At 36.4% G+C, this 15,739-nt stretch overlaps 1 protein-coding gene across 5 annotated transcripts in view; it reads left to right on the top strand.

Moving 5' to 3' along the window:
* pclob (piccolo presynaptic cytomatrix protein b) overlaps positions 1-3,727 on the top strand; it is a 121,814-nt gene extending 118,087 nt beyond the window's left edge. For all 5 annotated transcript variants that reach the window (XM_057837237.1, XM_057837236.1, XM_057837233.1 and 2 more), the window contains 2 exons: positions 305-450; positions 2,335-3,727. In XM_057837237.1, coding sequence (XP_057693220.1) covers positions 305-450; positions 2,335-2,478 — 290 coding nt within the window. In that variant the 3' untranslated portion in view covers positions 2,479-3,727. The remainder of the gene's footprint in view (positions 1-304; positions 451-2,334) is intronic.
* The last annotated feature ends 12,012 nt before the right edge of the window (positions 3,728-15,739 follow it).

The raw sequence follows: 15,739 nt of genomic DNA, 5'->3' as shown, positions 1-15,739 counted from the left end.
ATGCGCCAAATATTTTAACGTGATTAATTTAAAAAATTAATTAATGCCCGTCAACGCGATAATTTTGACAGCCCTACTAATAATACTTTTTACTATTGCTTTAATATCGTTATTATGTAGCAAGTAAGTATAAAATGTGCACCATCTGCTGGCCAAAATATGAATTGTAAAAACTTCAATAGAAAGTCGATGTATATCGTCATGTCGTACAGCACTACATGGAATGGAGCAATTCCAGGAAATGTTCATGGGATGTTAAGCTACAGTTTCAACTCAAGTTTTAAATGTTTGTCTTTATCTACAGACCTGTACGTGAAGTTGTACGTGGTAAATGTGGCCACTCAGAAGAGGATCATCAAGAAGAAGACCAGAGTTTGCCGTCACGACCGGGAGCCTTCGTTTAATGAGACTTTCCGATTCCCCCTGAATCCCACTGGACACTCCATTCAGGTATGCCTTCAAAATAGTCAGAATATCAGGTCAACAATGTATTGAGAAAGATCTTATGCTGCGTTCATAGCAAAGTTAAACCGTCGCAAAAAGCAGTTTTTTGTTCACACTAACATAAGTCGCCAAAAGTTGAAGTCCGACGACCTCAATCATTTTCATGTAACGTAAAAATAGTAGGGCTGTCAAAATTATTGCGTTAACGGGCGGTAATTAATTTTTTAAATTAATTACGTTAAAATATTTGATGCAATTAACGCACATGCCCTGCTCAAACATTAAAATGACAGTACAGTGTAATGTCTGTTTGTTACTTGTTTTTTGGTGTTTGGCGCCCTCTGCTGGCGCTTGGGTCCAACTGATTTTATTGGTTAGTACCATGAGTGAGCATGGTGTAATTATTGACATTAACAATGGTGAGTTACTAGTTTATTTTTTGATTGAAAATTTTTACAAATTTTAGTTAAACGAAAATATTAAGAGGAAATTTAATACAAAATTACAATAACTTGTACTTAAATTTATCTATTAAGAACTACACGTCTTTCTATCCATGGATCCCTTTAACAGAAAGAATGTTAATAATGTTAATGCCATCTTGTTGATTTATTGTTATAATAAACAAATACAGTACTTATGTACCATATGTTGAATGTTTATGTCCGTCTTGTGTCTTATCTTTCCATTCCAACTATAATTTACAGAAAAATATGGCATATTTTATAGATGGTTTAGATTGCGATTAATTACCATTAATTAATTTTTAAGCTGTATTTAACTCGATTAAAAATTTTCATCGTTTGACAGCCCTAAAAAATAGGTAATATCACGACTTTAACCTCGGGATTTTAGGACTTCCCTTAATCTTAACCCCAGTCTCCTAATAGAATGCCAAAAACAGTTTTGTTGTCACATCTACTCGATGTCGCCAAAAGTTGAGTCTGTGAATCCACACAATTTCAGTTTCACGTTCCGTACAAATAAACAGTAAAACAACTTTAATCTCGTGATATGCAATTTTTTTCTCATAGCATTACAATATATGACCTCATTCTCGTGATATTGCAACTTTAATCTCATAATGTCTCATCCGCCATTTTGTCTCGTTTTTTTTTAAGTCACACAAACAGTACCTAATTGTACTTTACAGTATCTTATTTTTGTACTTCATTAAAATGACTTGTTCATCTTGACAGACAACAAACAAAGCTTTTTACTTGCTTCACTTTTGACAATTTGTAAAGCTGTAACACAATTATGTATACATTTGTTCAAAATCACATGCATTTTAACTAGGGGTGCACGATATCCATTTTTTGAAACCGATACCGATATCAATAACTTCCTGCTCCTCCAAGCCGATACCAATATCCGATAATAAATATATAATTTTTTAAATATGTAACATGAGTTTTTGAACACCTGGAGGTTAAAAAAAACAATTGTGGATTCAGCATAGATTTGCCTTTGATCTCACCAGATTTTTTATAATGACATGAACAAAACAGTGCATTTTCACTTCTCGGCGTGAAATCTCCATAAATTTGTAAAAATTTTCAATCAAAAAATAAACTAGTAGCTCGCCATTGTTGATGTCAACCCATAAAATCAGTCGCACCAAAGCGCCAGCAGAGGGAGACAAAAAACACAAGTAACAAGTGGACATGACACTGCTGTCATTTTAATCTGTTTGAGCGGGGCATATGCGTTAATTGCGTCAAATATTTTAACGTGATTAATTTTAAAAATTAACGCCCGTTAACGCGATAATTTTGACAGCCCCAATAGGAACCAATCACACGGTGTGAATGCAGCATTAGAAGAATGTTATTTTTTCAGAACTGAGCCACTTGCAGCTTCACATTTGACACGTCGTCTTCTTTGCAGCTGTTCTTGGTGTCCAACGGGGGCAAGTTTGTAAAGAAGACCCTGATCGGGGAGGCCTACATCTGGCTGGACAAGGTCGACATGAGGAAGAGAGTGGTCAGCTGGCACAAGTTGCTCGTCAGCTCAACGCCTAGCAACCTCTGAGCAGATAATACAATAATATTAACCATAAATTAAAAGAAAAAAAAAAAAAAGCATTTCCATTAAGATCCATTCACATTCGATCGAGCGCTAACAACTGCCAGCATCGACTTTGCGTTCACCTTGTACCAGAGAAGTTGGAATGTTTATTGATAAAAAAGAATGATAATCATAAAGAATCGAAATAATATATGATTCAGATGCAGTATTGAAATATTGACAATCTGGTACAGGTTAAAAATGATTGGATTGTTCGCCAGTCCATCGCAAGCCATATCTGTATAGACAAATATTCATTGAAGTCAATCAATCTAACCACTTTTCCGCCTATTTGCCATATAAAATTCACTCGAAAATATGACAAAAGAACTTCTTAAGTGCGCCGGGTTGCCGATATGTTTACGAGTGGGTGACGTATCGCTGAAATGGTCACATGCAGTCAGCATTTGGCACTCAAAGCAGTGCTGTGGGGAATGTAGAGGATGACTACTTTCCTGTATTTACGTACAAAGTTCCTCTAGCTATGTATGTGTGTACATATGTGTGTACGACAGTCCCGGTGCGACACGGTGAACCAGCCTAATTCACTGCCTGTGACCAAAAAAAAAAAAACCCTAGGCACTTAAATACAGTGCAGGTCCACCCTGTATACAGTCGTGATCATATTAACTCATTGGCAGCGCTAGACGTCTAATCCATTTTAGCAGTTCAAATGGATTGGACGTCTACTTGTGATAAACTCATTTAAATTGAAAAGAGCCATGTGATCGGATGTCTATCATTGTCAATGGCACTGAAAGAGTTTTAAAAAAAAATGCAAGTCAATATGCAGAGGTGGGTAGTAACGTGTTCCATATACTTGAGTAAGTTTTGGAGAAATGTACTTCTAAGAGTAGTTTTACCATGGATTACTTTTTACTTGAGTAAATAAGTGAAGAAACACTACTGTTGCTATGCTACACTAAAGTAGTTACATTTCTCGCTACACTGAAGTAGTTATATTTATCCTTGTTATTTTCCATATTACATTTTACTTTATTTTTGCTAACACAGTGGCTCTACCAGTTTCACCAATGAGATGTCGCGATAACATGACTCACTTATTCTAGTAATTCTCAAATAGTGGGCTGCAGCTATCGATTATTTTAGTAGTCGATTAATCGATGTACTAACTTTTCGGATAATCAAGTAATCAGATAAGGAACATAAAAAATGAAAATACCTTAGCTGAGCCTCAACAGTATAAAAAAAAATAAATGAGGATCTATGTACAACAACAAAAAATTGTCTAACTTACATAGCAAAACTCTGCTAGCTTAAATGCTATAAAATGCATTTTATTATTATTCATTTATTTTTATTTATCATTATATACATATATATACAGTATATACATATATATAATATATATTAGGGCTGTCAAAATTATCGCGTTAACGGACGGTAATTAATTTTTTAAATTAATTACGTTAAAATATTTGACGCACATGCCCCGCTCAAACAGATTAAAATGACGGTACAGTTTAATGTTCTCCTGTTACTTGTTTTTTGGTGTTTGGCGCCCTCTGCTGGCTTTTGCGTCCACCATGAATGAGCATGGTGTAATTATTGACATCAACAATGGCGAGCTACTAGTTTATTTTTTGATTGAAAATTTTACAAATGTTAATAAAACAAAAACATTAAGAGGGGTTTTAATATAAAATTTCTATAACTTGTACTAACATTTATCTTTTAAGAACTACAAGTCTTTCTATCCATGGATCGCTTTGAGAATGTTAATAATGTTAATGCCATCTTGTTGATTTATTGTTATAATAAACAAATACAGTACTTATGTACCGTATGTTGAATGTATATATCCGTCTTGTGTCTTATCTTTCCATTCCAACAATGAATTACAGAAAAATATGGCATATTTTATAGATGGTTTGAATTGAATTGTGATTAATTACGATGAATTAATTTTTAAACTGTAATTAACTCGATTAAAAATTTTAATCGGTTGACAGCCCTAATATATATACAGTATATATATATATTTTTTTACAATGCTCTTAACAAATGGTTCAAACACATATTCCCACAAAAAATGGCTAAATATACCTATAAACCAAATCACAAACGTATTTAAAAAACATTAGCTCAAACAAAAACTTGGCTTGTGTTGGTCTTAACAGGGTGCAGCTGGATTCAGCCATGTGAAATGAGTCACTGTCATTCAATGTTGCCACTAAAGGGCTGTGTGATAAAAGTAAATGCAAACACTTTCAAAACAAACCATTACAACGCCACTTTAATTAAACGAATACTCGAAGCAGCAAAATTTAAATCGAATCTATTTCTAATCGAAATACTCGAGTTAATTGATTAATCGTTGCAGCACTAGTGCAGAGCGATGCTGTGGGTGGTGCGTGTGACCTCGGGGAACATACGTTTTTGCTGTACTGGAATAAAGTGTGATTGGACATCCACTCAGTGGGTGGCAGTGGCGCTCTCACTCAAACAAGAGCACACAGCAAAGAGCACTGGAGATATGAAGAGCTAAGACGAGGAAATATGTCGAAGCGAATGTAGTGTTGGGCTTTGACCTTTAATACAGTGAGAGACAAGGAAAGACGTCTTTTTACTGTGTCCAAAAATGTTTGCAGTTGACAGCCTGAAGCCAAATTATAGACGTCACTTAAAGGGAACCTCGGACTTAAAGACTTGTAGGCTCTAATAAGTCACAATTGTTTTCTTTTACTAAAATATGTTATTAGAAACACATAAAGTATTGCCATTGATTTAAAAATCTAAAATATTTAGTAAGTTTTGACCTACGAAGGGTGCCATATTTTATGCGCGCACTGGACACTCGGGGTGATGATGTACTGTAGTTTGTCACTGTCACTAGACAAACTCTACCAGTGGAAATCCTTCTACGCGGCTAAATATCCAAAACATGCGCACATCAGTTTAAAAGCAGCGAGTACTTAATATTTGTGTTTTTATTGAGTCTTTTGTTACTTTTTCATTACCTCAATACACTTTTTACATGTGTTTCACTCTCATACTTTTAAGCATTGTGTTTTATTGTGGTAGCTTTAAAGCAGATTGTTAATCTGTTGACCACATAAGTCACGTAGCGTATTTAAAACACCCTGTTTTGATATTACTACATTTAAGTAATTTCTTAAGGCATCTTTAGTATGTTCTGTCAATATGCATCTAAACAAAACAAGCTGAAAGTGCACGATAATACTTTGGGTGTCAAAATTGCCTCTTGCAGGACGTTTTGCCGGTGAGGCACATTTTGACAGAACACCGGTTTTGTCCGACTCTCGTCTCGTCTCATCCCGTCTTTCCTGTTTATTTTGCTTTTGCTGCTCGTTTTGTGAAATATCGACAGTGCTGTCATGCTCATTAATGTTCCTCTCGGGTTTAAATTGGAAGGTTTGAACGGATGAAATGTTTTTGTCGATAGAGTCATACTCTGGAAGCCTAACAGCGTAACCCGGTGAGGTCACCGCCCTGCGACATCAACAACGATGGCGACCTACTAGTTAAAAAAAATTCAACAAATTGTATAAAAAGAAAACGTCACGAGAGGTTTTAATATCAAATTATTGTAACTCATAATAATGTTTATCTTTTATGAAGTACAAATCTTTCTATCCGTGGATCCCTTAAAATACATTAGACCCCAGTCACACTGATGATGATTTATTTTCGGCGAAAACATGCCAAATTTTGCCAACAATCGTCCCGCTTTGTCAGTGTTACATCAGTAAACCAGCAAGCACTTTTAGCATCATATAAGGTGGCATACCAAGTTCCCAGTGCAAAATAACCCCGCACTATAGCAAAGGAGCTGATACTGCATGCAGCAAAAATAAAAACTGTCCCAATGTTGTTTTTGTTCTATGAATTTTTGCTTTTTCAAGTCAAATTGTTTGGCATATTGTCCTTATGAGTTAATTTTAAGTTGATCTATATAATCCTTTTTTTTCTTTAATATTAAAAAAGACACAATATTACGCAGAGGTGTACTTGTAATAATAATAAATTTATAGAAAAATGATACTAAACGCACAAAATGTTTACTTATTCCTGGGGAGGGCGTAACAGAAAATAATTGAGAAGCACTACCTTATACCAATCAGACGTAGCAATACAGTCACATGACCACACTCAAGCTAGCAGCCTGTTCAGTCACGTGATGTCTTTAAAGCTCTGTAAAAACTATTCGACATAAAGCGCTGCCGTCAACATTACTCGATTTGAACCTCTCTCACAATTTTTATTTGGGACCGATAGACCACAGAAAACTAAAGATATGATCGGTTTAATTTCAAGGTAGGAAATGTTTTCTCCACTAGAAGGCAGTGATGGTCTTTGAACAGATTTTGTACTCGGATTTTGTTTATTTTGTGTGTTATTTTGACCTAATATGGTCATGTGATAGGTGATAGTGCATATTAATAACAATAACACTTCATATAGATGACGTGCTGATAAAAAAAAAAAAAAAAAAAATCTGACATTGTAAGCAGTTGCTCACAATGGTACTCATTAGTATTCTTTGCACCGAATACTTTTTTACTTGAGTACATTTTTTGTGTGACTACATTTACTTTGCTAAATATTATTTTGAAGCAACACTACTCTTACTTAAGTACAATTCTTGGCGACTCTACCCACCTCTATCAAATATGTTGAAGCATATCAGTAAAGATGTCACTTTAACAGCAAAAAATATATATATATATATATATAAAAAATATAACAATAAGAAAGAGAATACGGAGTATTTTGTTTTATCGTGCCATTTTTCTGCTTTTTTTGAGGTACTTCTATGCAACATTTTAATTTTTAGTATTTTAACGTCTGTCCGTCGAAGCATAAAATCGAAAAAAAGGGAAAAAGTAGTTTTATTTTGTAACCGATTTGAAACTATTTATGACGCTTGTGCACTTTATGGTTTTCCTCATTCATGTCTTTTTAACGTTTCTGCACTGGAATGAATTGAAAAATGTGGCGGTGGAACGTTCAAAGTGGCGTGCGTTCATTTGTGTCAATGTAGCAAATTTGAATGAACAATTAAAAAAATATATTTATGAACAAAGGGGGAGACAACGCACAATCCGACCAGATGGACGCGAATAACAGTCTCACGAACAACGAGTCAAATCGTCATTTCCACGTAAAAATCCCGCTTAATGACTGTTTCCCTGTTCGACTCCCCTTTAACGTTCGTCCTGTTGCCTGTTGATCGTGCAATCATCCGCGTGCGTGAATGTGACTTTGACAGTGTACATAAAGTGTTTATTTTCTACAGAGTGAATGTTTATTTTGCCCAAATATGAGCATGCGAAGAGATCAATTCAATGTACAGTAATTAATGCGTGTCTATAGTTGTACAACAGGGGGGGAAATGTATTCATGTTGTGGATGTTGCATGTTCGGTCCGACACATTATGTATAGATTGATCTGTATGCTGACTGTAAAGAAACATGCTTGTAAAATGGTCTTGTTTTTCCACAAAAAAATAACAATAATGTAATGGTTTTGTTGTTGTACACGGGATGTGTTGAGATATTATGCAAATTGTGCTGTAAAAAAAGAGAGAAAAGAACTCCCAGCCACCCCTCCACGAGTTAAAATAAAAATAAGAGACCATATTATGCAAAGTGGAGTTTGTGCTATTAATTGAGAAATATTCTTTTCAAATTTGGCTTTAAATTGTCTATGACAACAAAAAGCATGTTTATTTCCTATTTCACGCTGTATTCTATGCTCTTGAATGAAATGGACCGCTTGAATATGTGTGGAAGCGATTGATGTATTTATTCAATTTTTTGAATCCCGCGCCATGAAAATGTGTGACTTCCTGGATTGAGGAAGAATGCGAATGTGACGACAGCGGACTAACCATCTTCACAATACAGCCATTAGTATCGTATGCAGAAGGATTCCGGATTCAGCTGATTATGTGGATAAATTTGTTCATTTTTTGCATCACGCCACCCAATGTGCTGCAGGCTTTTGTTGCTGCACCAGGGAGAGGCATGTGAACCTTTTTGGGTTTTACCGCGAAATGGCCAAAACACACATGGACAACTGCGGGACCATTGGAAGTGAGTAAACTAAGTGTTTTATATTACAGTGTATCACAAAAGTGAGTACACCCCTTGCATTTCTGCAGATATTTATCTTTTTAGGGGACAACACTGACAAAATGACACTTTGACACAATGAAAGGTAGTCTGTGTGCAGCTAATATAACTTATTTTCCCCTCAAAATAACTCAAAATATAGCCATTAATATTAGGGCTGTCAAACGATTAAAATTTTTAATCGAGTTAACTACAGCTTAAAAATTAATTAATCGTAATTAATCGCAATTCAAACCATCTATAAAATATGCCATATTTTTCTGTAAATTATTGGAATGGAAAGACACAAGATGCATATATACATTCAACATACGGTACATAAGTACTGTATTTGTTCATTATAATAATAAATCAAAAAGATGGCATTAACATTATTAACATTCTGTTAAAGTGATCCATGGATAGAAAGACATGTAGTTCTTAAAAGATAAATGTTAGTACAAGTTATAGAAATTTTATATTAAAACCCCTCTTAATGTTTTCGTTTCAATAAAATTTGTGAAATTTTCAATCAAAAAATAAACTAGTAGCCCGCCATTGTTGATGTCAATAATTACACAATGGTTCATGGCTCATGGGTGCTGAAGCCTATAAAATCAGTCGCACCCAAGCGCCAGCAGAGGGCGACAAAACTCCAAAAAAAACAATTAACAAGTGGCCATTTCACTCTGCTGTTATTTTAATCTGTTTGAGCAGGGCATTTGCGTTAATTGCGTCAAATATTTTAACGTGATTAATTTAAAAAATTAATTACCGCCCGTTAAAGCGATAATTTTGACAGCCCTAATTAATATCTAAACCCCTAGTAACAAAAGTGAGTACACCGCATGGGAACTACGTACATCCCTAAATGTCCAAATTGAGTACTGCTTGTCATTTTCCCTCCAAAATGTCATGTGACTCGTTACAGGAGTGCTGTCAGCATTGCTGCAGAGATTGAAGAGGTGGTGGAGGGGGGTCATTCCCACCACCATGCTTGACTCTAAGCATGATAATAATAATAATACATTTTATTTATAACGCACTTTACATTTGAAAAACAAACCTCAAAATATACATTACCATGTAAAAAAATAAAAATTAAAAGACTAAGAATAAAAGAGTAAAAGCAAAAACAGAAACACAGATGAAATCAGATACAAATCGGATAAAAATAAGATAGATAATATTAGCCAGAGTAAGCTTTTTGAAAAAGTTAAGTTTTTAGTCCTTTTTTAAATGCATCCACTGTCTGCGGGGCTCTGAGGTGGTCTGGGAGGGTGTTCCACAGATGGGGAGCAGCAGCTGCAAAGGCCCCGTCGCCCATAGTCTTGAGCCGAATCCTGGACGGGAGTAGACGGTGCAGTTGGCCTGACCGGGTTCTGGCTGAAGTATTTGGTGTGAGGAGTTCGGTGAGGTAGGTGGGGACTACACCGTGTAGACAGTGATGGGTGTGAAGAAGGATTTTGAATTCAATGCGGAGGTGATTAGGGAGCCAGCGTAGGGTGTGAAGGATGGGGGTAATGTGCTCATGTTTACGCACCCTCATCAGGACCCTGGCAGCACTGTTTTGGACATACTGGAGCCTTTGTAGGCTCTTGCCAGGGATCCCGATGAGAAGTGCGTTACAATAGTCCAACCTGGAGGAGACAAGGCATGGACGAGTCTCTCTGCCACAGGACAGGACAGACAAACTTATCTTTGTACACCTCACCCGGTCGCCGTCACACATGCTTGAGACCATTAGAACGCAACAAATTAATTTTCGTCTCATCAGACCATTGGACATGGTTCCAGTAATCCATTTGCTTTGTTGACATGTATTCAGCGAACTGTTTGCGGGCTTTTTGTGTACCGTCTTCAGAGAAGAGGCTTCCTCCTGGGGTGACAGCCATGCACACCAATTTGATGTACATTACGGCGTATGGTCTGAGCACTAACAGACTGACCCCGCACCTCTTCAATCTCTGCAGCAATGCTGACAGCACTCCTGTAATGATTCACATGACATTTTGGATGGAAAATGACAAGCAGTACTCAATCTGGACATTTAGGGATGTACGTAGTTTCTAAGGGGTGTACTCACTTTGGTTGCCAGGGGTTTAGATATTAATGGCTATATTTTGAGTTTTTTTGAGGGGAAAATAAACAAACTCTATTATATAAGCTGCACACAGACTAATTTTCATTGTGTCAAAGTGTCATTTTGTCAGCGTTGTCCCATGAAAAAATATACTTAAATATCTGCAGAAATGCGAGGGGTGTGCTCACTTTTGTGATAGACTGTATGTCAAATACTGGGATCATGGCACACGTTTTAATAAGGAGGTGGCTTGAATTTTGGGGCTGATTATGCTTCCTGTCCACCGAGAAGGTCACTCAGGCAACAACCGGCGGCTTGTCACACACCATGGCCGCTGGCGGATGAGCGTCCATGCTCGAGGAGCCACCGGCTTTTGTCTCTGGTTCTCGATTGTGTCCAGACTTCCATCCCATCGGTCCTCTTCATGTGCCCGCCAATAGACCACTATCCTCGGCTGGGGCTCGGGCAGCCATGCGCTCCTCTGATGTCGGCCGGTTTGTCCGGCGTTCATTCTCCAGCTGCGTCCCTGCCGACGAGCACTCCTGCCAGGGCCACAGCAGGGGAACGACGAGCCAAAACTTACTCTCCGCCGAGGGCTGGCCAATCGGTGAAGGCTGTTACCCTTGCCGCCGTGTGTGAAATGAGTTGGGGTAATTTTGTGTGATTGTTCGTTTTTGAAAGGTGAAAAAGATTTAAGAGCTCCTCGGTTCTGATTAGCATGTAGCCTGGCTCTTACGCTTCCTCTTTTGTTTACGCTCGTTCCTCCGTCTCCAAGTCGCCGGGAGGGAAATGACAAGAGCCCACTAACTCAGGTGACATGAAATACCGTTCGTGAGGTTTTAGAAGTTGACAGTTTTTACCATTATTCAGTAATTTAGCCCTGTCGTACTGAATGAATGCATTTTTAATATTTCATATTCCGTTTAGCACAAGACTGTTATTTGTCATGACCATACAATGTATTTAGCAATCGGGGAAAAATACTTGCGCCAAAGAATATCCTGTAAAAATATTGTAGTTAAGAGACAACAATGATGACATTTTACAGTATGCTGTAGACATCAGCCCCGTTTGTTGTCGTTCTTAATCTTCCTGCTCCTTCAAATACGACTCAAACATATATGGCTGTATGCCACAGGCTTCCTCTGGATCGACAATATCACTTGAAAGATCCACACTTGAACCAGAAACGCTGAAAAATGCTTCCTTCTCTATTAGGCTGAATTCTGAAATCATTACTCTGCCGACGTCATCATCCACGTGGAGGCGCCAGAGCGCGATAATGGCAGGTGGGGGTGAATGGCAAATTAAAAGACTCTTTTCTCGTGCTCTGCGCTTTGCCAAATTGTTGTATTTATTCGAATCATCTCAAAATCTGATTTTCCTCCCAATAATAATTCTATTTAAGATTTTTTTTTTTTTTTTTAATTGTGTCACTTTAAGGCGATTACATGAATAATGATGAATGAAGCTGGCATGGTTTTAATGTTATATTTTGATGCAGGTCGGATTTACATTAGCAAAATTAGTGGTGTTTCCTCCACCTCAACAACAACATTGGCATATTTTTATATTACTTCCAGTGGCAGCTGCTGGCCAAAAAAAAAAACCTTCTCATATCCCTCCTCTTCAAAGAGGTCGGAGGAGGTGGCATGTCGTTGACATGAATCTGTGTGTGCAGTGTGCGTGTGTGGCCCATGGGTGTGTGTGTGTGTGTGTGTGGGGGGGGGGTCATCAGCCAATAAAAACATGTGTTTGAGGGGCAAAAACATCATCAAAATAATTCACTTAATAATGAGAGGTTCTATTCTGTCCTTACAACATAAGGGAAGACAATATAGCTCTGGGGTCACTTTCTGTACATTTTGGATCATTTCCTCATGATTTTGGGGTATTTCTAGGTCACTTCTTGTACATTCAGGTTTTTTTTTGGGTCACTCGCTATTGATATCCGGTTGTTTTTTGGCTCATCCGGTTCATTTGCCCCTCCCAGTCAAAACAGATTCGATGTCTAGCACCCTCAATGGCACTGAAATGTTTGCATTCCCAGCAAGTCCCAGTATGAATCAATTGAACGTCTGTTGTCGTCAATAGCAGCCAACGGAGTCGTGATAAATCATAATACGGTTATTATACACAATACAAAATTTGAGTTTTTGCATTTTTTTTTTACAATTGCTAAAATATGTTAATAACAATAAGAATGTTAACATATTTTTGCCTATTCTAACATTATAAGGCACAGTATGAACACAAATTCAATTTATTTTATCGTTATTTTTTTTATTTCAACATTGTCACAATGTTTGAGCTTCAGATCTTAAATTGTGCACTTAAAGTCACTGTTTGTTTTTAAACAAAAATTGCATTATACTGTATATTCAATCAAAATGTACAAAATCATTAACAACATTTATATTTTATTTTACAAACATAATACAGTATAATGTTGACACTATTTTGTATCAATTTACAATGGAAAAAAACAACAACAACAAATCCAACATTTATTTTCTATGCCAATGCATTGCCTTTGGAGGGCAGTATTTCCCTAAATAAAAAGTACAATACATGGCAAGGCTGCCTAGGTTTGCGTAATTTGTGTCTCATTCCTGAAGTGTCAATGACTGAGCACCAGCCAATTTCTGTATGTATGTGTTCAATTCAGTTTTATTTACGATTACCTGCCATTGACAGTTATAGACGTCCAATCGATTTTATTAACAGTGAATGCCTTGAACTAAGAACACATTGACCTAAACGGTTGCAGCAAAATTCACAATTTGCAACCATCATATGAACCATTAATTAATTGTTTGCCAGTGAATTACCATGTTTTAGTGCCACTGGCGGTGATCAATGTTCAATCATGTGATGTCATCTTTCTGCTGTAAATTTGAGTTTGTCACTAGTAAACATCCAATCCATTTGAACTGAGAGGTCTGGCAGCAAATTAACAAACTTTTATTAGTTTAGCGTCAAGGTTTAGGGTGAAGGTTAATTATGGTTAGGGTTTTTAAGGGTTAGTGGTCATTTAGATTTTTTTTTTTTTTCCAAATATTTATTGTAATGCCCCCTACTCCTAATAACAGGAAAAGTCGCTGTTTTCTTGTGCAATGGAAAATAAACGCATTCGCGCTTGGATTATAGTAAATATGCTTGAAACTTTTCACTTCCTGACAATGTCTACGACAGGCGAAGTGGCTTCTACTGTTTTGTGCTTACCGTGGACCGCTATTCACTCTGGGCTGACGCTAGTGTGTAAAGGCCTTTAATTTCATGAGCAGATGAATGAAGTCGGCAAACCACACGGACGTCTGATATCATCATTTCGGAGCTTAAATCGCTGACTAGCTAGGACTTAGCTCCAACATCTTGGTGAGGACAGTGCAATGAGGTGTAATACATTGTTTTTGGATAGTGATTTTGAGATTTAAGGGTACTTAAAGGGCTAATTCCGACTTACACGGAAAATTTGGGTTACGTCCCCAGCGTAGAAACTACGGTTGGGAATCTCTGGCATGAAGCCAATTCGATATGTATCTAGATACACAGGTTACAATTCGATTAAAAAAACGATACATTTTTAAAGTCGAGCGATTCGATACGTTACAGTTTAAGAACAATACGGTTCGATACAGAGTGAAAACGATACGATTGTAAACATTTGTTGTGTGTGTTCGAACAGTATTTTAAACATAAAAAAGACCACATTTCTAATAGCAAAATTAAACAATAAAATTTCATACTAATGTTATGTTTTATTTTTTTATGAAAAATAATGAAAAGTAAGGCTTACTAAATGACTGTCATTATGTTGAATGGGATTGATAATAAAATAAAACTCCAGTGACAGACAACAATAAAGTGCAGTAATTCAATTACTGTATTTACTTGTGTTTCGAACACAATAGGTAAGTAATTTAAGTGCAAACTTTCAACGTAAACATCTTACAAGCAAAAAATATTAATTATATGCAGCAGCTCTAGAAAAAAAAAAAAAAAAAACCTGATAGTGTTATCATAAATAGTGTTGGGCACGTTACTTTAATAAAGTAATTAGTTACATTACTCACTACTTCTTCCAAAAAGTAACTAAGTTTGTAACTGAATTATTCTATAGTAAAAGTAACTAGTTACCAGGGAAAGTAACTATTTCCGTTTCTTTAAAAAGAACTTGTTGTATGTCAAAGAATTTGAAATTTTCTGAGCAGTATTCGAGTCAGTGGAATAGAGAAGAACAGACAGGTAGTTAACTTGTTAGGTGCTTCAGCAGATTTGAATTGCTTACCACAGATGTCGACAAAAGCTTTGCCCCGGGACATAAATTACACATTACATGCAGGTAGGCATGTGCCGGTATGAGATTTTGACAGTACGATAACCGTGAGAAAAATACCGCGGTTTCACAGTATCACGGTATTGCAATTATGGCTCCAAAATTTTGAGATGTATGGGTTTAAAAAAAAAAAAAGAAAAAGAAAAAAAGAAAAAAAAAAAAAAATTCCACTGAACAGGATTTTTTTTCAAAACATATTTGCAAATTGGAACATGAATATAATGTGAAAATAGATAAATTAACAAAAAATAACATATTTTATATAAAATTAAAATAAATAGAACCTAGACTATACCCACAGCCACAGCTCAAGTTGCTCAGTATTAGAGTAAGAACAAGATAATTGCTATAAAAATAGTAAAAACACTTCTAAATAAAAATATATACTGTATGACTTTTTTTGAGGGGGTGGGGGGCTCAAGTGAAGTTTCGCCATTTTCAGCCACTGTGTCAACTCTGGTCTAAATGATGCCATGCCTTTGTGTTAAAAAGAACAAAGAATTCATGCGTTAATTAAAGTTAAGTTAGTTAAAAATGCATAAGTTTTATAAATTAGTTAAAATGTAAATATTGTTGAGGAAAGGTTTCATCTAAAAAAAAAAAAAAAAAAAAAGGTGAGGAGTGAGACCTCCTTTCTCAATTAGCGATCTTTGACGCGATCCTTTTTCTTTCCCCCTTCATTCAAGCTTACCTTGTTTCTCACT

This window comes from Corythoichthys intestinalis, chromosome 5 (assembly GCF_030265065.1).
Source record: "Corythoichthys intestinalis isolate RoL2023-P3 chromosome 5, ASM3026506v1, whole genome shotgun sequence".
Lineage (NCBI taxonomy): Eukaryota > Metazoa > Chordata > Actinopteri > Syngnathiformes > Syngnathidae > Corythoichthys > Corythoichthys intestinalis.
Note: the sequence above shows the minus strand (reverse complement) of the source record. Positions and strands in the feature narration are given on the sequence as shown.